The sequence below is a fragment of the Syngnathus floridae genome, chromosome 3 (assembly GCF_059516105.1).
Source record: "Syngnathus floridae isolate MCC-2025c chromosome 3, RoL_Sflo_1.0, whole genome shotgun sequence".
NCBI lineage: Eukaryota > Metazoa > Chordata > Actinopteri > Syngnathiformes > Syngnathidae > Syngnathus > Syngnathus floridae.
Window position 1 is genome coordinate 6,312,272 of NC_142415.1, and position 26,544 is coordinate 6,338,815.

General features: G+C 40.3%; 2 protein-coding genes across 5 annotated transcripts in view; one reads left to right on the forward strand and one right to left on the reverse strand.

Annotated features, from left to right (window-relative positions):
- ppip5k1a (diphosphoinositol pentakisphosphate kinase 1a) overlaps positions 1-4,571 on the forward strand; it is a 36,260-nt gene extending 31,689 nt beyond the window's left edge. For all 4 annotated transcript variants that reach the window (XM_088371462.1, XM_088371458.1, XM_088371459.1 and 1 more), the window contains 3 exons: positions 736-873; positions 959-1,075; positions 2,218-4,571. In XM_088371462.1, the coding sequence (XP_088227588.1) occupies positions 736-873; positions 959-1,075; positions 2,218-2,852 (890 nt within the window). In that variant the 3' untranslated portion in view covers positions 2,853-4,571. The remainder of the gene's footprint in view (positions 1-735; positions 874-958; positions 1,076-2,217) is intronic.
- A 324-nt stretch (positions 4,572-4,895) lies between these two features.
- On the reverse strand, positions 4,896-25,264 carry map1aa (microtubule-associated protein 1Aa). The gene is made up of 6 exons (XM_088371450.1): positions 25,201-25,264; positions 17,400-17,482; positions 15,747-15,887; positions 8,853-15,660; positions 8,552-8,766; positions 4,896-7,897 (listed from the first exon to the last, which is right to left on the reverse strand). The coding sequence occupies exons 4-6, from the start codon at positions 15,505-15,507 to the stop codon at positions 7,742-7,744; spliced, it is 7,026 nt and encodes a 2,341-aa protein (XP_088227576.1). The 5' UTR covers positions 15,508-15,660; positions 15,747-15,887; positions 17,400-17,482; positions 25,201-25,264; the 3' UTR covers positions 4,896-7,741.
- Between the last annotated feature and the right edge of the window lie 1,280 nt (positions 25,265-26,544).

A 26,544-nucleotide genomic window follows, 5' to 3' on the forward strand; every position in this document is an offset into this window, starting at 1 on the left:
GTTGTTTGAAGCCTCGCAATGGTGACCTTAAGGCTAATTGTCCCAGGAAATGTGTTGGGTAGTTCAAGGATCAAATAATTGTTCTGAATTTTGCCATTCAGCTTCTTGTTAGAGTGCAGAAAGTTGGGCATAAAGTAATGAAACATTAAACAGTTGGACTTTAGCAAAGCTTTGTTTCAAACGTCACAATGCATTCTAGGGTCACCCTGAAATTTCATCCAAATGCCGAATAGCCGTAACTTTTGCTTGTTCTTCTGCATCGCTGAGATTGCAGATGATGAAGATTGAGTTTGAGCTCAATGCTTTGCAACTGAGTAGCTCTGTTGACTACTAACACCAGTTAAACTGACTCTTATAACGCGTCAGACCTGATTTTGCAGCTGCTGTGTGCTGCTCGAGGCAAGTGTGTGCAGGAAGGCTGTTGGAGTTTTAGAATCTGCTTGGGCCTCTGATTTGTAAGACTTATTTGATATGGCACAATGTTGTGTTGACATCCAGCATGGGTTTTGAAACATAGCTGTGTGGAGATGAATGGTAGAATCTGGTACCAGTTCTCACAACATGTTAACCTGTGTTGTGAAGAAAGCTGAATGTTGAGTATTAAGTGCAGAGTATTGAACCAGCTTTCTCATGTGGCACCCAGTGTGGTTCAGTCCAGGTGCTCATCTGGCCACCCAGACCAACTAAGAGCTTTTAATGTATGTCTGTCTATATCATTTCTCTCCTGTACCACAGGCTTTGAAGGATGCTCCATGGTGCCCTCCATCTATCCTCTGGAAACACTACACAACTCATTGTCACTCAAACAAGTCAATGAGTTCCTCACAAGTGTGTGTGAGAGTGCTGGAGATCCACATACAAGGACCTCCAGAGGTTAGCCGCTGACTGTATATGAAATTAGGCTAGTGTGAATATTTGGAATAATCACCGCTTCATGTTTGGACTTTTGTCTCCGCAGCGCTGTCAGCCATGTTTGGGGCACACAGCCATCCATCAGGAGATGGTTCGTACATCCCCCACAAAGCCCTTTCCTCGTCCATGTCTCTCAGGTCTCGTTCGGACAGACCTCCGTGGTGTGAGTATTGACCTTATTAGAGTTGTACTATTCAAGTGTTCCCTTTGCCACAAGTACATGAAAATGGGGCTCATCACCAAGCAGTACAATTAGGTCCAATTTCAGTCACAAAATATTTTGAATACATAGTACCATGGAAAAATATTTGTGTAGGTGTTTGTTTTATTTTTTTGGGGGTGTTTTTAATGGCGGTAATTTTTGAATGATGATTTTATTTATGAATCCATCCATCCATTATTTACCGTTTATCGGCTTGGCAGGAGTGCAATGGTGCAATAACAAACGCAAATTCACCGTTTGTTTTTCACCTATATTGAATGAGTATGATGTGCTCAAAGCTTTCTACATTTGATAAAAAATAGTTTAAGGCATAATTGACTCATTGGAGAACCGCCCGCCACAAATTGGGCTTCGTGCGTGGTAATTACCTTTGGTAAAGCTATATTTGAAGTGGGTTGTCTGGTATTGACTGTGAAATGCATCTTTTTTTTTGTTTTTTTCTTGGGCATACATAGGCTCTTGTGTTGAATCCTCATTAGGCCTTTTCTCCATTGCAAAGATACTTTACAAATATATCTGTGTATTTTACTCATTTTGCTAGTTTGGGAATATAATATTGTCACACGACCAAAACAACTTGTCTTGTGTCAAGCTTCACATTTCAAAATAGCATTAACTTGTACTTTAAGGTTTATGTTTTGTCAAAACTTACAAGGTAAAATGCGGATTAAATCACTGCAGTTTCTGCAACTATCATGGTAAAATGCAGCGGAATGTAAATACTTTTCCAATTTCCCATGTGCGCCCCTAAATTGTTTTCAAGCGCAACCAATAGTAATTTAGAAGCTATGTGCTTTTTGTAAAACATGTTAGTTTGGAGACCTAACTTTACAAATGACCACAGCTACATGTACATAAAGTAAAAGTCAAAAATATAAAAACACACACAGTTAAAACAATAAAACATAAACACCATAAAGCTCTAAAACGGTGCAGTCTCATGCTGAGTCAAAAGCCAAAGAATAAAACTGCTTTAAGGTGAGTTTTAAAGATGGAGGGGGCTTGCCTAACGTTTAACTCAATGTTGCAAATCCCAATTTTGGCTTATTCTAATTTGTACTTTGGTTTTCCTATACCAACAGATAGCAGTGGTCCATCCAGTACCGTATCCAGCGCCGGACCATCTTCTCCCACTGCGGCCGACATCTCCCCACGTTTCAGTTTTAGTGATAAGATTTCGCTCACTCCTCAGAGTAGTGAGGAAACCCATTCCTCTCAAAACCTCCCTTCCCAGTCAGCACCTCCACTGTCATCGCAGGTTTTTGACCCAAATTTCTCTGCTGTCTCAACCCTCCCTGAAGTACCTGGAACTCCAAATAACTCACCAGACAATGACAGCGAGCAATGTCACGGTACTGATCGTCAATTTGATGATCCCGAACACACACAGGAAGGTCAAGAAACTTGTTTAGCCGCGGACCTTCCCAGTGGTGGCGTTCTCGATGCTGCTTTGAGGCCACCCTGCTCCCCACTCGCTGAGCTCTCACTAGGTCGGATGGAAGGTTTCTGTCTCCCGAGCTCGTTGCCTGTACTGCTGGAGCTCCGAGAGAGCAGCAGTGAGGCGGGTTCCAGCTCCCTGACGCCCATGTCTCCCGAAGGACATGACGAGTTCTTCGACACCCAGGAGTCGGTGGACTTGTGGATGAACAGTCCAGAGAGTCCCCTAGAGTCTGAGACACCTCTTGAGGTCAAGGCTGATCCACCAGCAGAACCATGATGCTACAAAAATGGACAAGAAACTACCAGGCGTTAGTGGGTACTGAACAGAATACTGGCTCTCTCCTCTGTCCCGTGACTCTGTTATCTAGCCAATGCTGTTTATTACCCGTATAAATATGCTGACATGAGCCTAATCTAACAAACTACTTGTCCAATCCATCAGACGTAACCTGATATAAATGCCTTTAAAAGGCAAGTCAACCCCTTAATTTTCTTTGTAATGTGTTCTGTGCAGCCCACCTCGTCGAAACTTTTCTGATGAATGGGAATTTGAATTCAACAGGCAAAATTCACCTGTTTTTATCCATCTCTGGGCAGCCAAGTTTTCTGAAGCCGAGCGATGATTGGTTGTGACCTGTCAACTGTGATGTCATTTTCAGTCGACAGCAAGCGGAGATGGATTATAAACAGATGAATTATTGTAAAGAATTTGTGGATTGACTTTCCCTTTAACAATGCTGTTCTCTAAGGACAGGGATCTCAATGTTCCCCTGCACGTTTCCGTAAGTCATAAGTGTTAAATCGGTGTTTGGAAGGTAGTGTGTTATATTCTGTTGAATGAAAAAATACTGCTGATAATTTTCCAGATTTTCCTTTATGAATCGTTGTTTTTTTCGGATCAGCAATTTAAGGTAAATATACGTATAATATGACAGACAAACTTGGAGAAGGGAAATGAATTTGATTGGATTTACAGAAAGTGCAATATTAGTTAAACAAAAGTGCGCAGTTGCAAAAGATTTAGGCAGAAAGATGACATCAATAATTTGCAGAAAGAACAGCCTTGCTACAGTTTCCAGTGAGGGAGTCTGGTTCGAGGCAAATTGGGGCATTCTTTACTAATCCTGGACATGATTTGTAAAGAATGCTCTAATTCAGTCCAGTCATCAAACAAATTACATTTACTTTAGTTGATTTGTCTTCATTTGTTACAGTACAATTAATCCCAGAGGCTATCGTAAAGGCAGCTAAAAGTAAATCAAACCTGTTACTATTCATGTTGCATATCATGGTGGTAGCACCTCGCAACAATAGTCGTTGGCTCCTAATCAAACGCCCGCTTGGCCTGACATTTATTGCTTGCCCCGAGCTGCTTCGACAGAGTTTGTGCTATGTATAAAGTGGAGATGTGTGTAGTGTACTGCTAACTGCCAAAGTCCTTAATACTTTCAAAGTTTCTTGTTAGAAAATAAATATTTATTTTGACAAGAGAACAGTATATTCAATAACAGTTGGGCAAAACTGACCCTGTATTGTGGCAACTTTTCAAAGCAAATACTTGAGTCAAAGGTGACATTTTACTTTTGAAGGTGCTTTGATTGTGCCAAGCACTTATGTAGCAAGCATAATTGTGTTTTGCTTTGTGTTAGAAACTTATTCAGGTATATGATTAGGCTGATTTTCCACTTTTACCTACGATCCTTTATGGCGAGATGGCACAAGTGAGTTGTTGAAACTTTACAATCATCTTGTCTGCGTGCACTGGGAAAGTAATGGCACCATTGTGTTTATGTGCTGCTTTTTGCTTCACTCCAGGTTTCTTTTTGCTTCATTAATAATGTGGAAATCTTTTAGCGTAAACGTTCTGACAACTCCCTTGTATATGGATCAAGACAAAGAATTATATCAAATTTCAAAAGTATTTATGTTCAGGAGGGAAAATGATTTCATTATACGAGTGACCTAATCATGAAATAAATACACAGTTTCCTTGAAACAGATGTTTTGATTAATGATTTTTGGGGGCTTTTTTTTCCCTATGCAATTCTTTAACAATTTAAAACAGTTCCCATGGTTTGATAACATGTATATGATTTTGTCCAAATTCGCCATACCATTTTTAAATCCCTTTGTTTAAAACATCCATGCCATCGAGAGGAGTCCAAAAAATACAACTGCTTCATGAAGCTAATTTTAAGCTTTGTTTTCCCAACACTATCAAAAACAGCATTTGCTCCTTAAATGTATCCTTTCTTAGAGGTTGGCGTTCCACTATTGCAACTTTTCATGCTGTATTAGTAACAATACAAGATTGGAGACATTTTGCTTCAGTAAATGATCATTTATTTGTCTTCATTGTATTTTCCTCTTAAGACAGTAGCTATCTTTTTATTTTTTTACTTTTACACATTTGAGGAGTAAAACAGAATATTGCACTCAAAACAGGAGATGGGGGAGGGTATGAAGCAAAAAGAATAAACAATTCCCAAGGCTTTCTTTGCAGTACAACAGTCATTTCACATGAACTTCCACAGTACTGGACGGAGTATCCTTAATCTCGAACTGTAAAACAAAAGTTATTTTCTCATGTACTATAGTCATCTGGGAGAATTCAGAGGGTACACATGCACAGACAAGCATTGCTTAGTGGAGGACAGCAGGACTCAAATCACATTCAGTGAAAATGTAGCAGTCAAATATGGGTATTTTACTATGTCTGAATCATAGGTAGTACAGTAGTCCTTCTCATATGCAAATATCATAGTTATTACTAGTCTGTTTAATGCAGAAATATTACATATAACATCGCTCATAGAGGCCGAAACAAAAAAAAAAAACACCATCTTGAACTTTACTTGACATTGTTTCCTGTCACCCAAAGAAATACATGGATCGTTAAATGATGCATGCTCGTTATTTGTGAAAAGTGCTCTTATGACTTGGAGATGTGCTGCTGGCCACAGTAAGCCGTTAGATGTGCGGTAAACAAGGCAACCAGGATATTTCTAAGTCCTCCACAGAGAACATAAAGGTAATCTGCATCATCACATTCAAATCAACTGAAGCTTCTGCCTGCAGCCTGTTTTCTGTTAAAGAGAAGAGCCATTGTCCTTATGTACAATACAGTACATACATCACTATAGGAAACTAATATGCCATAACAACTGTATTGACTTGCGGATCTAAAAATGTTGACCCTGGTTTTTGTTGGTCCTGTAATCTGATGACTTGCGGATCTAAAAATGTTGACCCTGGTTTTTGTTGGTCCTGTAATCTGATGATTCATTTGGTTCTGGTTGGTATATGAAAATAATACAAATTCCACAACATAAATGCTAAGAATTATTATTAAAGTCACCAGTTCAACAAATGTTTTTAATAAATCACAAAGCAATTCAATGAAAGTTTGAAGGAAAAAAAAGCCACGTGAATAGTAATTTATTGATAAACAATTATGAGCATTTTCAGTCTATGAAAGAGTATCAAAACAGAAAGATGTGCTTTGGGGTATAATTTGTTCAATTCAGTCTTTTGTCAAGAATTATTTACTAAAGTTTTCAAAGTGACAATCTTGTCCTCATCACATTTGAACAAATTTGCTTTGACTCCAGTTTTGACAGAATGTCAATTAGAATTTTACTTCAACTATATTGCTTTAATTTTCCACCAGAGCCCTTTAATGTTGGAGCTCAGAAGTTTTGAAAGGGATGTTTCCTATTATCCCTGCAGTCTGCAATACAGTACAAGTCTGGACCTTTATACTGAGGTGAGAAGCAGAATTTTTAGAATTCCACAGCATCCCAATTTTATGTTGCGACTGTCTCGGTTTCTGGATGATAAGTGTATTTTTAGGAAAAATAAAATGATTGCGTTCAAATACATTAAATCATTTAAACCTACTGAAAAAGTATTTAATCATTGCATTATTGTCATAAAGTAAATAGGAAAAACTGCTTTTAATTTTGTACACTGGTTATTTGTGCTTTTTAACTGGCAGCTTGTGGAAATTAATGACCAAAACACTGATTTGATGCTTTAGAAAGTGCAATACTTGCAGTACATGCTTTTTGTGCACTCGCGTCACCGTCAAAAGTCACAAAAACTATGGCGACTAGCTTGTCAAATCCTCTTTCACAACTGCTCATGTCCAGTCTCAACAACAAATAAACCTTTCCACCCTTGCACTCTCCTACCACAACAGGACTAAAAGGCACATGGGTCTCCCACTGTAATAATACCAGCCCATATTTTGTCCAGTGTGCAAACACAAACTCTCACTATCCTCGTACATTCTTCAACCTTGGACACAGCTTTGGAAAAAGATCCCAAAAATGCAGCAGCTGATATGAGGTTCAACGTCTTCCTTCAAAAGCACTAGTTGAAAAGACAGAACATCAAGGATTGGTCGACCGTTTCTTTTGACATCACATCTGACTGCATTTCTCTGAACAGGATACCAACCTCACATAAACGGAAAACAAATATCAAAGACTATAGGAAAAAAAATTACTAAGAAATTATTGGTCAAATTCACATCAATTCTAAATGTAACGGGTTATTATCATAGAAATAGTTCACAACCATATGGAAGTTTGAATAAAATCGTTCCTATGCTACAGCAAATATATTTGAAAGACACTGAAAGGACACTGTGGCCTCTATTTTAGTATTCTCTATTTCACGATATCAATCGGAGGCACAAAGTTCAAACACCGGAACTATGAGAAAACTGATCACGATAGTCATTTTCTACCATCACAATGTTTTAATCTGATCAGCTATACTGCAAGAATAACTTTTAAACTGAGATACTGGGGAGGGCAGCAAATAGTATTGGCCTTAAGGTGCAAGAAAAGTGTAGTACTTACTGTATATATAAACCATTTGAGGAAAATTCTTTGCAGAAACCGCCTTTTTGCCTTTTCTATTGTTGAAATATTAGTGTCATGACAGTGACAGCCACTGTCTCTGAAATGATGTCATGAGGACACGTAGTAATTGTTGTGACAGACAGACAAAACAAGCTCAATGGTTAATGTAAAAAAAAAAAAAGATATGAATTTATTTTAGTCTTTCTGTAAAGTTACCACAAAAGGGACAAAAACACATTATTAGGCTTGAAATAGTTATTCAAAAAGTATGGAGGCCAGGTGTATGACAGCTTTCCTAAAACTCGATCTTGCAGGCGGGGAAAGATTCATCCTGCATAACAACGGTGCTGCTTGAGGCCAGGACCATGATGTTGAGCTCCTGCTGACGCTCATGATTCTGCTGGTACCACTCACGAGTCACTTCTGTGTCATGAGTAGGGATCAGCGTCACCTGAACACAGAACATCTGGATATATCACATCTGATGCGGGAGATTTATTATTCAAAAACTTCCAAATTTCTAAAATATACCAGCTCTGCCGAACCCCTGAAGCCGACTCACCGAACCCCTAGGGTTCGATCGAACCCAGGTTAAGAACCACTGAATTAAATGCATGTATTTTAATTAAGACCAACGATTTTTTGAGTGTACTAATGTATTCTTTTTAATAATGTTTTTAACATCGCCAAAAGAGCCGTATCTGGCTTGCGAGCCATAGGTTCCCGACCCCTGGGCTACACGTTGCGACTAGATATATTCTGGCTCGTTTTATGGGTTCTCTAAGGTCGACGAGATCTGCCTTGGAGTGGGGAGATGGGTCCTAAGTCCTATCCACCAAACAGCAGTTCAAAGAACCCAGCCTTTTAGGACTCCTTTACGTTCAGAGGGAGGCAGAAGACACTTAATGTAAAGTCAAATCTCTCACACACCGTTTCCCACTGACATATGCAAATCACAACAGCATTGGTAAAACACCTTTTATCGAATCGGAATTTTTTTTTTGCAAACGCAATTAATTGTTCATCCTTATTTATAACTTTAAAGTGTGTTAAGCAGCAATATAAGTTTCAATAAATGCAAAACAATTGAGAGCTTTAAATTCACCTGAAGATTTGACCCCCATTGGGCTTTGCCATCCAGCAGCGCATCGAGAACTGCTCGGCTCGGTTCACCACTCGCAGCATCATTCCCGCTCACCACATAGTATGCAGAGCGTACACGTTTGAAGAATTCTTGATCTACGTTCTTAGCGCTGCAGTGGTTGGGAATATAGGCCATGTCAACATAAATGGGAGCTGTCGAACCAGCCTTTTGAGAGCCTGGTAGGTCACAAGAAAGGAAAAGATGAAACACTTTCTGAAAAGCTTGTATTTTTCTAGAGCATGTACTATAATGATTCCATTACCCAAAGTCAGCGGTTTGCCAGGGTTGTAGCTTGACCTGGAGAGATCATCATCTTTTGAGCCTTGTCCATCCGACAAGCGAGACATACGTGAGCTCTTGTCAGCTTCCTTCTTTTTCAGTGATGCAGCACGAGGAGATGATGTCTGTTTCCCAGGCAAGGGGGACCGCTTGCGTCTGGCTGGTGATGCTGATTTCATTTTCCCGGATGCTTTCTTCAGGCCTTTAGTTTTAGGGTCTTTTTTAACATTACCCAAAGAGTCAGGATCCACCATGCAGACATCAGGGCGAGGAGGGGGGGGGTAAGGGTCCTTTTGACCTGTAGGAACCGGATCGTTACTCTTCCAGGAGGCAGGATGACGACTGCTTTCACCTGCGGCGGATATTTTGTCGATAGGCATGTAGTCTGAATCTTCGTCGGAATCATTGTTGCCTTCGCCGGTGACTGATGGGTACTCCTCTGTTCCTGGAGGCACTTCAGAGTCTGACTGAGAAGCGAGAGACTCACTTATTGAAGTCGGTGGCGTGTCCTCTGTCGCCAGACCCAACCGTGCTGACGTGCCGTCGGCTTGATGGAAAGAGCTGCTGCTATGATGGTGGGGCTGCTTATGAGCCCTTCTCTTAACTGACATGTCATGTTCATCTCCCTCCTGCGACTGGTCACTTTGCTGTTCCTGATCGCCGTCATCTTCATCACTACATAGCTGCTGCATGCATGGGTTGATAAAGGAAGGTGAAAGGTCAGTTTTACGCTGCTTGTACTCGCAGGATGAATATCCGGGAGTGGTGTGGCTTGCATATGGAGCGGCTGCTCCTTTGGGTGCTTTACCAGCAATATCCTGATCACTGTCATCATCATCATCATCATCATCGTCGTCATCATCATCCTGCCCTTGTTGACTGCACTCATCATAGAAGGGAGAGGGAAATGGCTGATTAGCCGATGACAGAGAAAGTGGGCGTGCTGGGTGCTCTGGCTCCATTTCACACTCCTCTTCAAACTCATCATCATGACGATAATGGGGAGGAGAGTCACCAGGCATCCTCCCTATCTGAGGCTTGGACATTTCCCATTCATAGGAGCTCCTGTAGCCTCCAGCACCCTCTCTGGGCTCCACCCTGGCTGTGCCTGCAGCTACACCACTAGCTGCAGTGCCAGCAAGATTGGTTGAACTTGCACTGACTTCTGCGGTCTCGTTGGTTGGTTCCGGCTTGCTGGCTGGATGTGGTGACAACACGTAGGACCCGAGAACATCGGGGAAAGCACTGCTTTTCTTTTCACTTTCAGTGAAAGAAACAGGCTTGTCAGAAAATGTCAAGTTACCCGTGAGTCCACTGGAGGGGGCTATTCGAGTCATTTCCTGCATATAATCTCCCTTGTCCTCTTCTTCGCTGCTGTCAGTCTCCTCAAAGTAATGTTTTCCTTCAGCGTCCGGTCGTGGTGAAGAAGTGACACCGAACAGAGCAGCCCCGGCTGCCTCTTTTGAGAGTGCTGTTTCTTGAGAGTGCAAAGTTAGTGAGTCCCCAAAGCCTTTTGCAGAGTCCAAAATTGACACCTCAGACCACTCAGGCTTATAAAAGCAGTCTGATTTAGGGTGTTTATCCAAACGACTGCCCAAAGATGCGTGTTCCTTTTTGTCTTCAGCAGAAGCAGTGGATGAATGTAGAGGGAAAAATTTGACTCCCTTAAATGGGTCACGGGGTGAAAAGTGGGCCAAGCTAGAAGTAGATTCTGCTGTGGTTGTAACAGTGTTCTGTTTCTCAGACACTTCAAGATAGTCATCTTTGGTGCCAGTTAAATTGGAAAAGGGAGAGTCTCTAACTGGGGAATGTTCCTCTTTAAAGGAGGAGTACTCAAACAGTGGCTCAGCTGAGGCAGGTGTCTCCAGCTCTTCTCCAAGCTGACGACTTGTCGAGAAGGAGCCTGAAGTAGATGAGGAGTAGCTATAGGCAGAGGAAGAGGAATACCCAGGGGCAGCAGTGGTCGTGTACTGAAAGCTTGTGTCTGGCGATTTCTTGCTTAGGTGATCTGGCGACCGAGGTTTGTCAAAATCAAGATCATCGTCATCATCATTCTGGTAAAGATTTCTCTTTGATAACGTCAAGGTAATATCCTCTTTACTTTTGTCTGTGGTCTGATTTGGTAAAAGGGATTCCTTAAGATCACTTCCCTCCAGGTGTAACTCTGAGGAGTAGCCAGAGAAACATGCTGAACCCTCTTTTGAATTTCCACCCAAGAATGTGCAGTCTGCCTTATTTTCATCTGCTTCTACTTTTGCGAGTGAGCCAGGGAGGTTTTCTTTCACAGCTGGTTTCTCTTGACTTTTAAAGCCATATCCAGCCATGGAAACCATGAATTCAGGCTTGTCGGAGCTAAAGATTTCACTCACAGGACTTTCTATTTCCTTCTCAGACTTTTCTTTGGTACTTTTCTCCATGTCAGAATCAAGAGCACTATTATCATCCTCATCTTCTTCATCTTCCTTCTCATCATCTTCATCGTCAACCTCATCATCATCATAATCTTCCTCATCCCTGGCTGTCAGATTCTGCATATCAATCTCCAAACATGCGCCTTTGTTGTTATCGTCATGACCAGCTTTGACGGCTATCATGGAGGAATACGTTGATGATTGAGGGAGATGGGCTTGTACTGGGAAAGACAACGGATCTTTCTCTAATGAAAGGAAAGTAGAAGATGCTGGAGACTTATCTACCGCTGAAGCAAATTGACTTCCCGCAATTGCCGGCTCAGTTTCTGTAGCCTCTTTGACCACTGATTGGATAGCTGCCGTGCTTTTAGAGTCATGCCATGATGGAGTGGAAGGTTCTTTTCTAAATTCATCCTTCTCTGTGACTTTTTCTGTTGCTGTTACTGTGTCTAGTGGCAAACCTATTTTATCCCTTGAAATGTCTTTCTCACTCTTATCTAAGGACTCCTGACGAAATGAATCGGACTCCACAGAACTCTGTTTGCTATCATAAATGTCACCGTAAGAGAATGTTTTGCCATGCACATAAGGTGTGTCTTGCCTTATATAGATGGCTTTCTCTTTGGTCTCCTTCTCTGGAAAATCACACATACCAAATTTAACACTTTTCTCTGGCTCTTTCAAAGACGCATCTGTTATTTCAGAGGTTTCTTGACACTTTTGTGAAATGCTTGGATTTGCTGGAGAGAACCTTGATTCTAATCCACTTGGGAAATTATTTATTTCATCCTCATCCAAGTTCATAATTTGAGATTTAGGTTTGTCATCTGCACTTGGAGCCTTTTCTAAGGTTTCAATGTCTGTCTTTGTCTCATTTGTCAAGTCATCATCCAGGAAGCATCCTTCTTTTGCCTCCATAAGTTTGGCCTTAACAGCTGGCTGAAGATCTTTTTTTGTGAAATAGGCATCTTCCTCTATACTGTCTTCTTCAGATTCTTCTGAAGTCTCTGATGTTGTTTTGTCATCTGGCAGTCCAATGAAGGATGTATTATCAGAAATGGTGACTGACTTCTCTACTTTGTCAAATTTCAGCGCGGTCATCGCTTCATTTTTATCTTCAGTCTTTAAGGACTTTTCTTCTGCCGGAGAGTAGCTACTGCTTGTCGGCACTGACTGTGTGGGTGAAGCAAGTTTCATAGTGCTGTCATCTGGACTCGGACATCTCTCGTCACTGTCTTGCCTTACACGGGACAAACCGGTGACAAGAGGTAAAGTTGGCGATACGGGTTGTATTCCAGTGATGGTCACGATTCCATCTGTACTAAATGGAGATATTTGTTTGACAATCTGCATGGAAGGCTGTTGTTTGGGAGGAGAAATAGCTGGAGAGGGTGGTTTCTCTTTCTCTCTAAGCAGCAAGGATGCAGCATGTTCATAGCCCTCTTGGAGTTTACCGAGTGGGATGTCAACATTGGGAGTTTGATCCTCATCCTCGTCTTCCTCATCGTCATCTTCATCATGAACAGCATTGGCCTTGGCATCACTTTCCATTTCATGGATGTTGAGTTGGTATTCGTCAGAGGAAGGAGACTTAAAACATTTGTCGTCTTCCAGAGAGGAGGTGGGCGAAATGGTGCCTGCAGAATGGAGATAGTCCTTGCCTTGGTTGCCTTCCGTATGTGACGGTGCATTGTTAGTATCAAGAAGGAGGACGTTCCTTCCAACTTCCTCAATCTGAGGGGCTGTAACAGATGTAATGGATTGGTCTTCAGCGACAGATGTAGCAAATGAAGACATCTTGTCATATTCTGTTATGGATGTGGCAGATGATATGTGTTCTTCTTCTGCAAGAGGAGCTGTAACAACAGCAGGGTAAGATGGAATCTCAGACTCTTGACCTCCCATGAGAGCTTTGGGTCTGACATCTACAACGTTGGATACAGCAGAGCTTTTCATTTCTTTCAAACCGTGGATGGAGTCAAAGGTTTTCAGGGCATCGGGAACCGAGACGTCATAAGATCCAACACTATATCGTAACTGTGGCATTCTCTCTTCTGTATCATCATGGATCTCCTCATCAGAGATGGTCTGTTCGGTCTCAGAGTAACCAGGGATGGTTTCATCTTGGATAAAAGAGAAGAGCTCTGAGGCCGATGCTCCGAATCCTTGTCCAGACGGTGCTGCTGTGGATGAGGTTAGTTGTGTGGTTTGTCTGTTTTCCAATTCTTTTCCAAACTTCTCTTTTTTAATCTCCTGTGTTTTATACTTGAGAACTGCATCATCTTCTGTTCCCTCAAGCTCAGCTTTTTCAATTACATTATCATCCTCCTCTGAGCTATCACTCTTCTTTGATGTGTCTTTTGAGTCATTCTTTGCAGAATATCTGCCATAATCATCAAATGTCTCGTCTTCATAATTCTTGTAAATGCCGCTGTTTGAATCTTTCCTTTGAGGAGATTTTGTCTGTTCTGATGTTTTCTTGTCTGTATTGTATTCATCTGGTTTCTCAGGGAACATTGATGAAATGGTCTCAGTATTTGTACAAAAGGATGTCATTTTGTCTTCAGGAGGAAATGACTTTGAAAGTTTAGTATCTTTGTGAAGGGACGCCTCGGATATCTGGCTAGCCTCATTCTTGGGTTTGGATAGCTCTTCTCTTTTCAGAGCCTCAAAGTCCTCAGTAAGGTCCTCCGGGGATGACACAATGGACCTATCTGCAAGTGCTGCTGCTGCGACCTCTTCACGAAGGTTCTCTGGAATTTGTTTTTTACCATTCACATGCTCCTTAGCGGTTGCATTTTTTTCTGTCTTGGTCTTAGTCTGAGTCTTGACCTTATGTAAAGTTTTTCTCACTTCAGGGGTGAGTGGCTTTAGGTCAGGTTTCATCATTTTTCTCAATTCTGGCTTATCCTTTTTGAGTTCCTTCTTTTCCTTCTTCTCCTCTTTTCTTATATTTTCATCCTTTTTGACTTTGTCCTTTTTAATTTCCTTTTTCTCCTTGTCTTTCTTTTCATCCATTCGAGACACTTTGTTCATTTTGCCACTTTTGTCAGCTATCTTCTTCTCTGACTTTCCTGTCACAGGGGCAACCTCACTATTTTTCAGTTGTTTGGTAGCCTTCAGACTTGGACTTTTTATTTTTTTATCATCTTTCTTTTCCACTTTATTTTCTTTGGTAGTTTCACTACGGGACTCTTCATCCTGCCCGACATCTTTCTTGGTTATTTTTGAGTTTGGTTTTGGTGAAGCTTTGAGACTCTCTTTGCTTTCAGTTCTTGATTTCATTTTAGTTTGTTTGATAATGGGCAGCGGTGCACCAGAAGAAAAGTCTTTTTGAGTAGCTATTGGGTATCTCAGAAAGTCAAGATGTTTTAATTTCTCAAGGCCCTCAAATATTTTATTCTGTGGTGCATTTCCAGGAAAGAGCACCCTGACTATCTTTTCTGTCGGACGGTGAGGAACCCAAACAATGAGGGCAGTAACTGATGTCAAATAGGGAACAGATATTTCACCTTCTTTTCCATTGGACATCAGAATACCAGTCTTGGCTTTGCTGTTCCCAGACCATTTTTGCATAAGAAACTGCATCTCTTTGCTCTCTTTGACAGGGTTGAGCACATACATGTCTAACTTTCCCACTCCAAGTTTATGAAAGAGCGTGATGGGTTCAATAGTGTTAGTCACCGCCCTGTGAAGCGGTTCAGGTGTGATACCGAGTTTATTGAGGTACTGCAGTGTGAGAGATGCTTCCTCAATGCTTCGTTTCACTTTTAGAGTGGATTCTGGCATCCGAAGTTTCTCAGGAACATTCAAAAACACAATGCCAAGCTCAGGGGATATTAGGTTCTTCATCGACTCTGCACTGCTGCTTGAACCAGATCCTTGGTTGCCCTCCTCCTCCTGTTCTGCAATCTTTCTTTGGAACAAGCCATTAATGCCAGGAAGGTTGTCTGCCCCGATATGGGTGAGCAGAACAGAGTCAATCCTATCAAGGTGCCGAACCAGCTTCCAGAAGCAAGACTTCCTGTCAGAGCCACCATCCACCAAGATGTTAAACCCATTGACAGCAAACAAAGCAGAGTCTCCTCTTCCTCCAGGAAAGATGTAGCAGCAAGGTTTGGAAAGTTTTAGAAATCCTCCAGAAGTTGGTGGCTCTAGAAGTTCAAAGGGTGACGGCACATCTACTGTCTCTGAGACGTACTCTGTAAACGCTGTTACCCCTTCCATACTGGGAAGGTGAGGCTCAGGGTTCAAACGATATTCCAGAATATTTTGAAACTCCTGGCTTTGGCCCAGGGAGCTCCAGCCCCCTTCTCCTTGACAGGAAACAGTAAGCCTTGATGGCTGCTTGGGGGAAACCTTAGAAAGGACTGTTTGCACCTAGAAACATGTGCATAGAAGCAAAAGGAAAACAGTCTAAAAAAACTAATCACGATAAAGTCAAGAAATGTATATATTCTACTTACTTGTGTGCTGGAGATGATATCAGAGAAGTGTTGCCAGGTAAAGGCCCCACCTTGCAGAAGGATGTCACCTCCCTGGTCAGAGCTCTGCCCACTTAGTATCAGCAATTTATTTCCAGCCAAGTCAATGAGCAGAGAATGGACCTAGGGAGAGTGCACAAGCATTTTACAATAACCCATCTAAATTTAAACCGCAAATGAAGAAAATGGGGTCCCACATCCCAAAGTAGTCACACTTAAAAGCTAAAGAGACAAGACGTGAAATTCAGCCAACCCCATTTTGAAAGCCGCTGCCCCCAGTTTGACACGATTTACTCACACAAGTCTCATCATGCTTGTCCTACAGCAACTTCACTGACTTCACGACACCAAACTGCCCATTACACTCCGCATTTCATAAAAGAACCTCTCTTCTCATATTCAAAGCCATCTTCTTCTACGTTAACGTCGTCTTACATTGGTCACACTTCTCTGACTTGTTCTACCTCCTGTCTGTCCGATCACCATGGGTTCAAAAGCCTTCAGTTGCTAAGCTTTCCACCTTCAAAATGCACTGCCACTTTCAGCTTTAATTTTTACAAGAGGAACTTTGGACTTGGTAACCATGGAATGCCTGAAGGCCAACCCTTTAGTCCTTGTATGACAAAGTCTCAATGGTCCAAAGCCAGCCAGAGGCTGAAGACCAGATCCACTGCAGAGGTAGCTGGCACTTTCAGTTGACAGAACATACTGCAGGAGAACTAGAAACGATTCTGCTGCAAAATTTGACCCCTTTTGTCGTTGGGAAAGTAAGAGGTAGCTAATACATCTTGATATTTTAGTCGATTGATATTGCCTTCCACCTTGCAGTTTCAAACCTCCCATTCATAGCAAAACTTCTTGAAAAAGTAGTAGCGCAGCAGCTTATTGATTACATGATCGCTAATAATCGATATGACGCTTTTCAGTCTGGTTTTAGAGCTAATCATTCCACAGAGACAGCACTTGCTAAAGTGACTAATGATCTCCTCATAGCTATGGATTCAAATACGTCGTCTGTATTGTTACTACTCGATCTTAGTGCTGCCTTTGACACTGTAGACTTCGATATTTTATTAGGGCGTCTTAAAAGTTGTGTTGGTATCTCAGGGTCAGCACTCAGCTGGTTCAATTCCTATCTATCAGACAGGACGCACCGTGTGGTCCATGGCAATACGTCCTCTAAGCTCTATAATGTTACGTGTGGCGTCCCACAGGGATCGGTATTCGGACCGATTTTATTTAATATTTATACGATTCCGCTTGGGGACATAATACGTAAATATAATATTAGTTATTACTTGTGCCCTCTCTGCATCCATTACAACCTGGTGATCCTGATTTGGGAGCTTATGATCAGGGGATGCTTTGAGAATAATTGTCAATTTTTGGCTATGTAAAGCCCTTTGAGACTCTTTGTGATTTAGGGCTATACAAATAAACTTGACTTGACTTGACTTGCAAATGTTTTGCACATCCCCAGAACATAATCTTTCCACTCCACCACCAAACTGAACTGTTTTCTGGGTGAATCTTGGATCCATACAGGCTCCAGTATATAAAAATATACAACAATGGGATAAAGCATTAAGACTGTAACCCGTGTACTCGTCCTTGTCTTGCACAGGTATGGCTCACCTCTGAAGAAACAGACTCTTCTGATGGGTTAACCAACACCACTGTCTCAAGGATGTCACTCTGATATTGGAGAATCCTCTGACCTAAAGAGAACACAAACAAAAAAAATAAACATGCAGAAGTCTCTAATGAAATTATTTGGAAAAAAAAGCTCTCAACAACCTAAATACATTACTTTCCTGACAGTTTTAAAATGCCCGCAAGTGAAATCCACCAAGGTTGTTTTTTTATATTATTATTATTATTATTATTTACATATTTACTTATACATTTATCCATCTATCCATCCAACCAACCACTCACAGAATTACCTATTTATTTATTTATTTATTTATTCATTTATTTATTTATTTATTGGGGATTGACTAAACACTTGTTAAATTTAATAAATTGAACCCTAAAATGCTAAATGAAAGCTAAATAGTGAGCTGCAGGGTGTGAGAGGAGCCTGCTCTACCACCCCAACAGCGGACGAATACAACGGAACGTTGACCAATATCGACATTAAAGTTTTGTATTTTTATCCTAAAATAGTTCATGTTACTTTAACTAGAATCATGTAGTGTATTTCAGCCAAAGGTACAATCCTTTATATGATTTGCAAAACTAAATTTGGTGGCCATGACTCATAAACATGACTCTTGCTGCTCCTTTTTCTTCTTTGGCATCATCATCATCTTCTTCATTGATGCCATCAACTTTTTAAAAGAAGAAAGAACAACGGAGAAGAAACCCTGACACCAAGTGTACTCATCGCAACTTACGCTTTGAACAAGAATAGGAAAAAAAAACGTGCAATAGGATTGTACCTTTGGTGGGTTACAGTTGAGGCAAGCTGTTTTAAGACAAACTTTAAACGTTAGTTGCCAATGTTTCATCGTCCTTGTCCTGTGGTCGGCTTCCCTCCCGCTGAATGCATGTTTTCAGTCATGCTCATACATAATTTTCAAATTCAAGCTTCCAACAAACATGCACTAACATGCATGTCAAAAGAATGGCCAGGACATGTAGACAGAATTAGTACACACTCATTTATACCGTTTATCAATGAAAACAAAAAAAAGTTTATTTGGGCGTGAGTACTCCTTTAAGTATTGAGAGTATGTGCTTTAGCTACCTTTGACAGCAATGATGTATATCACAGTTGTCAAACTCAAGGCCCGGGGGGCAGATACAGCCCGCCACATCATTTTATGTGGCCCGCGAAGATAAATTGTGCATCAAATTCGTGTCATTACTAGAATTGCAAATTGTCTTTACTTTTAGTAATATCTTTTTTTTTTTTCAATATTTGACCAGTTTTTACTCGTCTGATTTGAAAACGAGTTATTTGTCAGTTTGTTTTGTAGCTTTTACTGTATATAAGATGAGGTGCTCATACATTTATTTGGGTTGACAGTCATAATGGCCCTCCAAAAGAAGCTATGACTACAATGCGGCCCGCCAAAAAAATGACTTTGACACCCCTGATGTATATTATTATGGACAAACAATTACTTACTGACTCGTACATTGACCACACAAAATAAAAAGTATCCAAAGAATGATCTGGTACAGGCTCCAAATCCAAAACCTTTCTCACCATAGGAGGGCTGAGAAAACACAGCCAAAATTGAAATACGGGATAGGTTAGAAATATTGTTGTGTTGTTGTTCTTTAGCATATGTACTGAGTATTATATGGGCCACCACCAACCCTTCCCCAACTCCTCTTATATCTCCCCGGTGTTATTCTAAGCCTATTAAAAATATTCTTTACACACACGCACACAAAACTTAAGCAATCACAGGCTTTACAAGCCTCACTGGCTGTTGCCATGGGGACACTGATGTGGCTGTCTTTGTAAGCTGAGTTACACTGACCCAGTCTTGGCTGAGGCAGACGCATTGCAGCATTTCTGCAAGAGGGAGGGATAGCTTATGCTGCATGACAGTAGGAACGCACCATCACATATTACGTATCGTAACTGAGCACATGAAAGCAGTCACTCACTTCTAATGGGAGCTTTATTTATTGTGAAAGATGTTTATTTCAACTAAAATGAATGACACTTCATTATTTATGTTTGATTTGATGAAACCTTCATTAAAATGGTCGGAAAGAGACAATGAGCTGCCATTGTTTAGCATAATCTTTGATGAATGAACAAACTGTGGTTCTCTGTGCTGCACTAATAATCTGTTTGCACAGCTGCTAACCGAATTGAGAGGGTGATAGTTTTTTGTTTTAACCAACATGAAAAACCACAGGCACGAGTGAAAAATAACATCCACCCAAATATATGTGGATATATGTCAAACATTGTTTTTAATCCAATCATTTATATTATGTACATTAAGTGAAGCTAGAACAGCGCTATCAGCTAAAGTTGGCACATAATCTGACAAAATCTGTCAAACCTGAGGCCAATACAAATTTCAATAACACTGCAATATTTGTGATTGTTATTAAAAGGCACCAAAAGGTCCAGTTCAGTCAGTTCACCACACCCTGACCCATTTTAGAATGGAAATACGTTTCACTTCAAAATAGAACAGCAGCAAACCACATTGAAAATATTAATCAGAGTGAGGCATGCAATGCATTTATGTTTCACCATGTGGCTGATGGCCACAGTGAGGAGACACTTTTATTCAAGAGTAAGCTAAGGAATGAAAGAAAGTGGCCCATCGCAGCAATGTGGAGACTTTGGGGAACATTGTTGGAGGAAGGCATACAAGCTAAAGTTGGCTTGTGTTGATTTTTTTATCTTTCCAGCTATGTATTGTCAAATATTATGATGGCATGGGTAACAATTGTGCTCAACTAAACCAGAATGTCTTTGTTTTTATATTTCTGATTTTAAATTCATTACAGCACTTTGTAGACGGCTATGGATGTTTTTAAAGTGCTCTATAAATACAGTTGAGTGATCTGAGAAGATGCAACATGATTGATCACACAATGCTGAACATGCTGACATTCAATATATTGTTGTCTAATATATTTCATGAATCTGTGTCACAAAGCCTTTCTGATCAGCCGGGAAAGCAACTGAGAGTGCACGTGAAGTCAAGAAGGTACCATGCATTCAGAACATAATGGTAGGACCAAATGTTTTTTAATTTTAAAAAAGTGCATGTATCGCAACAAGTCCATTGATGAACGTGTTACCGTGCGTTGCCACTGTTGCAATCATACGGCATCAAACACTACACGTGCTAGACGACGGCTAAATTCCGACGCCATTCCTGCAGCAACATGTCCGATAGGTCACTTATGTCACAACCTTATCCCAGCTGACTAAAGGCAGTAGGCGAGGGACACCCTGAACTGATTGCCAGTCAATTGCAGGGCACACAGACAATTTGGAGTGCTCAATCGGCCTACCATGCACCAACCCGCCACCCACGCTGTGAGGCAGACGTGCTAACCAGCATTCCACCGTGCCGCCCAACTTGATTCAATTCAGGTCAAAATTGAAATACAGGATAATCTATTCTTTATCTGGGCTCGAATTTTTATATCCGCTCCAGTGGGAATCGGTGCCTCACCACTTATGAACCTCACCGCATGTCACTAATAAAAAGATTTAATTATTGATCTAATATTTTAGTTTTTATTAGTATATTTGATTTAGTGCCCTATAAGATGTCCCAAAAAAATAAGAAGAAAAGGTGGAGGAATTGGCAAAATTACTGTGACATCACTGTTGTGGCAAAGCTCAGCTATACCTGCCAAATGTCATCAATGTGTTGCATTTCTGAGAAGTCTATTAAATGCTTCACTGCCCTCCAGTTCAAATTTGCAACAAAAAAATCTCCTGTATAGCTTCTTCTTTGCTAAAATGTTTTTATACTGTTGTAATAAAGATAAATGCAGGGAACAAAAGTACGGTTTAATCACTGGCTCAAAACACACCAATGATGGCTTAGCACTAATGGAATAAAAAGATACAATGACTACAAATATTATTTGGTGTCAGACTGAATTAATGGTATATTTCCTCTTCAATGGTGGGACAAATTGACCATCACTTTAGTCAACTGCAATAAGATATTCTTTATTGCTTATCTTGCCATAATTCACTGGACTTGATAGGCAGACAATGTGAATCAAACGAATGATTCAGTTTATTGCTGCTAGTGGTGATGTTAGTTATAAAACCGGTATTTAATTTTTTCACCATAAAGACAATTTGTAAAGTCAAAAGTAAATTGAGTACAAAACTATCTTTTCTGCTCCGTCAAAACGTTTCTGGCGCTCACCTTGCTCAGAAATAATCTGTTATTGTTATACAGCTACAAAGTGTTAATAATTAATTTCAGAATTTTTCAAATTTGTAACCATACATTCCATGCTGCATGGCAGGTGCAGCTGCAATATTGTTTTTATTGTGTAAGGTGTGTCGATAGGCGTCTCCAAGTGATTACATCATCCCTGCACAGAGACGCAGATTTGCCTCTCTCAGAGCTGCGAGCCTGTACTCGTCTAATAAACTACTATCAACGGGCCTAGGTAATCTATTTCTGTGCAAATGGAGTCTAATATATTTATGAACGACGATAAAGTGTCTTATTATGACAAATAATTCTGCCATACAGATTGTTATATAAATATGTTCTTGTTGGAGTGAATCTCTCAAATGAAATTGAGCAGAAAAAGCACTTTCCTCGAGCTGAAAGCTGTAAGAGAAATGTCTAACCGTGTGGGGGTGTTTAAAGGAATCAATCGAAAAGCTAAAGAAGCCTACACATTTGTGCTTCTGGAGCATATGATACAAAGTGGTTTGCAGCCTCCATCATCTGAGTTGGCAGCAGCACATCTACGGCCTACATAATACCAAGTACAGCTTCATTTGCTGTCACCTGAACCTGAAGATGAAGTTTTCTTTTGCCTACTGATTACATGTGTATTCATTTTTGGTCATTATATGGACCCATATGTTTTCAACGTGGTATGCCCAGCTGAACATCTTTTGCCAATAATAAGGAGTGAGAAGCGGCCATAGTCAACCATGTTATGTTTGGGCATCGATTACAGCACTGTACTTGGGATGCCCCGCAGTGAGTTAGCAATCAGCCCAGTGTACCCTTTGTTTTATGCCAAACCATCAGGGATGGACTCCAGATGCCCTACAGCGCTGAAGGGAACAGTCAAGACCTTTAGGCAGTTAACCAGGGAGCCACACTCTAATTAGCGTAATAGCGTTGCTGAAAGAAATGTGTTTTTCACAGTATATCAATTGCACATGTGCCTTAAACTAATTTAAAAATCTATATATTGCCAACTAAAGTGTTTCAGTGTTACAACAAAATATTGATTATGTTGGCTACATAAAGTTTTCAACTTTTTCGAAGATTTGATTATTGTAAAATGCAGAGTATCAACTGTGACTTTTTCATCACCTTTAACTTTTGTGACTTTAACAAAGAAGAAACTGATTCATGTTTTTTTTCCGGTTGCTAGGGGTGTCACATTCTCGTCTTGTGTTAGCTTTTCTATAAATCACCAAACTTGCTTTCATATGTAATATGGGCAGGTTATAAACCACTGCGCTCAACAGACCACGTTTTATGGAATGTGTGATGTTTCTTCTTTATTGGTAGATTTTGAAATCCCAGATTCCTAATTGGTTTTCCATGAGCCAACACGTAAACTAAACTGAATACATTAAGGATAGCATTGCACGCATGCACTACTGTAACTCAAGGTGATTTATGAATCTGAGATGAAAGCAGAAACATGGTTGTTGTCAAATGTACAGGTCCTTCAAGATATGATGTCTATGTGATTTGTACTTGCTGCTTTCACTGACCAGGATATGAACACTGAAGGTGCAATTTGGAGAACATTGAGGCTCACAACTGCAGCTTTTATTCCATCTAATGGAGTGACATATAGTAAACGTTGTTCTATCTTCACCAGTGATTTCCAAGCATTAGTTGCTGTGAGAGCTCTTAAAGTGTGCTGTGGAAATGATCAAATTTCGCTTAACTGGTCCAAAGATAATCAATTCCTACCTATTCATGTATTTTTGCTAATCTATCGCTATTGCTAATTCTAAAATGAATTACCTAATTGATGGAAGAAAGTATTTAATTGACAGTGTCCACTTTTTGTGACATTTTTGTCTGGTGCTGTGCCGTGAGATTTTACAACCTTAAAATGTGTGACTTTCATTAATAAATGTTGGGAGTCACAAATCTAGACTATTACTATCACTATTGATAGTAAGTCAAGACAGTCAAATGCACTATTTGACATCACACATCAAAATAACAATATAAACGCTAAAGGGTTATATAGTAACTGCAGACGTTTTTATATTCTTGCTATGACATCGTCATTGATTTGCGACATAAGGGGAATCAATAAGTGGAATTATCAGGCAAGCAAACAAACGGTTAACAATTACTGGGAATGGGTTCTTTTTCAGAACTGGTTGTAATTCCCATCCTATTTGTTCATTAAAATTGCTTTTTCTTGTCATTTCAAAACTCGATTATTGTAACGATATTTTTTCATTCTTTTCCTTTCACTGTGACTATACTCATGAACATCTGATGTTTTACATCAACACTTTCCATTTTCTCCCAGTACCTTGAAAGAAAGCTATTAAAAAAAAAATGTTGATGATAATGTTAGTACTAATTGTTATGCATGTGCAGTACGTGCACAACCTGTGTTATTTTATCTGTCCATTCATGCGGCAGTATTGCTGTTATTCTAAAACTGGTGAGAAGCTGAGATTGTTACATCAGAACTGATGACTGAACTGGTATTTCAGTGAGTTTTCCTCATGAACAATTAGTTATTTCACAGTCTTTGTTTATACCATTAATATCCCTCCAATAAAAATCAGTAAACAAACCATCTCTCCAGTGACATCATTTCTAATGTTTTCATAATTACCAGCATACTCTCTCAATGACATCATACATCCCATGGTCATAATATTCATCGATTGTTTCACTCAGTGACATTTTTGTCGTATCATGTTACAATTGTGGTTCTAAAACCATGTAACTCAAAAACAATGTTACACAGGAAAATGTAGCCCTATCCCCCTCACTCGAATGTTTCTGGATTAAAACATCAGGAGTTCAGATTTCTATTTTGGGGACTTTTTGTCAAACCTGTTGCATAATTTCAGGGTCATCTGGAGAGTGAGATTTAAACCACATTGCAACACAGATTTGACCCCGATGACTAATGTTGTGGCTTGCCCAATTCAGAGACTCATCAGGCTCACTACCTCAGATGTTGCATTTAGGTCAGAAGATGTTGCTTTAACTATAAATTAGGGCACCCAAATTTACTGAACCGAAAAGACAGTAGCAAGAAGCGCATAGTGACACATAATGTGGGCCCATGGCTGTGTGTTTACACTACAGGTACAATGTATAATCTGGTACAACACCTGAATTAGTTTAATCACAATATTAAACATCACATTATTTTAGAATACAGTAATCCGTTGTCAAGGCAGCGTCTGTGTCTTTCCAAAGCATATGTAGCAACTGTTATTGAAATGGCCGTGTGCTTGTTTCTGCAGCCTGTGAAATGGCCGGCAATGTCATCATCCATGATATTACTTACTTAATCACACCACGGCTCCTTAAGCGAACCCCTGACAGTGCAGTAAGATTCCTCCAGCAATCTGCATATATCGATCGTGACCGACGTGCTGTTTAAAATCGGACAATTCTATCGACTGCTACGTCGAATCATTCGGCTGTTTCGGCATACGAACACGAAAGATATTGTCCAAACGTCCAAGGTTGACACCGTCAAACCAAGAAACGGTGAGGGTGCTTACCGTCCTGGGTTTGTGGATGGAGAAGAGGGAGGGGCGGTGATGCTGCTGGGCTACGGAGGAGAGATGAGGAAGGAAGGAGGGCAGGATCGGCCAGTTTGGCTCAAAGCCTGCTCATGCTACATTCAGGAACCGCTCGGAAAACCTATAGCGTTCCCGGATCCCGATTGTGAGTGAGGTCATTCGTTTTCAGCCAAACAGTCAATTTGGATGCAGTCCAAGATCCTCAAAATAAATATCTGTCAAATTATGAATAGATGGATAATTAGGTGTTTCAGAGAATAGAGGAAGTGAGAATTGCTAACTCACTTCATTTCAATCTTTAATTCGTTCCGTGACCAAGCTCGTAAATTAATTTACTCATTCCATTTCCCTGAGTCATTAAACTGTTAAAGTTCCCCCAATAACACAATTTTAAATATTATTCTTGACACGTAAAAGTAAAAAAAAAATTCACACATACACATAGCACGCATTTAGTTAAATGCAAGCGTATGTGAAAAGCGCTTCACCAAAATTGTTGCCTTGTAACAGGGAAAATAATAAAATAAATATGAAAATGATACAAACTCGTAATTTACGGCACTCATTAGTCAAGGGTATTTGTTTTTGTAGGTGCAGATCTCATGCCTAAAAGGCATCCACTTACTATCTCCATGACTCTGAAGATTAATAGCATGTAGTATGCGGGGGAACCTGTGCAAATGTGGTACCCACACAAACCAGTTTTTGGGATTGTTTTATTGTTTAAGCTCACCCTTAAACACTATTACGACTGTCCCATAAAAGACTTGTCATGTCACACAATTTCAGCATTTTCATTTAAGAGCTAAGTGTTGAGGTTTAAACTCTAATATGGCCAGACTAATAATATGCAATACAATTGGGTGGTAGATGAGAGACCAAAATAGCTGTGCGCACATTTCCACATTTTTCATCAGTATGAGTCTTGCGTGATGCATGCGGATCGTCTGTTCTGGGAAAAGGAACTTTTCAAACGGCTGCTGGTGGAAGAGGGACAAAAATAATACCAGCTAAACAGACTCAAGTTTAAAGGAACTCTATCATGCTATTTTAAGTCTTTCACAGCTAATTATAGGCAAACATATGTTATATATTACCTTTGGCACAATGGCGATCTAGTTCCTTATGAAATCAGAGTTATTTGGGTGGCTATATTTCTAACGCTGATGAAAAAAGCTCATTTAATCAACGCAACAACAATGATTTTTACCTGAAGACATTGCAAAACTGGAAAACTGGGCGTGTGTTCAGTTTCCAGGGGCGGTACGAGGGTGGCTCCTCACATTACACAGTGGGGACCCGGTCGTTTTCTTTCTACAGATA

Excerpts from the sequence above, each read along its gene's own strand:
- map1aa (XM_088371450.1), bottom strand. The coding sequence starts at position 15,507 with ATGGAAGGGGTAACAGCGTTTACAGAGTACGTCTCAGAGACAGTAGAT. Across the intron at positions 8,767-8,852 it reads TGGCAAACCGCTGACTTTGG|GCTCTCAAAAGGCTGGTTCG; the intron begins GTAATGGAATCA and ends GTGACCTACCAG. Across the intron at positions 7,898-8,551 it reads AATGGGGGTCAAATCTTCAG|GTGACGCTGATCCCTACTCA; the intron begins GTGAATTTAAAG and ends TTCTGTGTTCAG.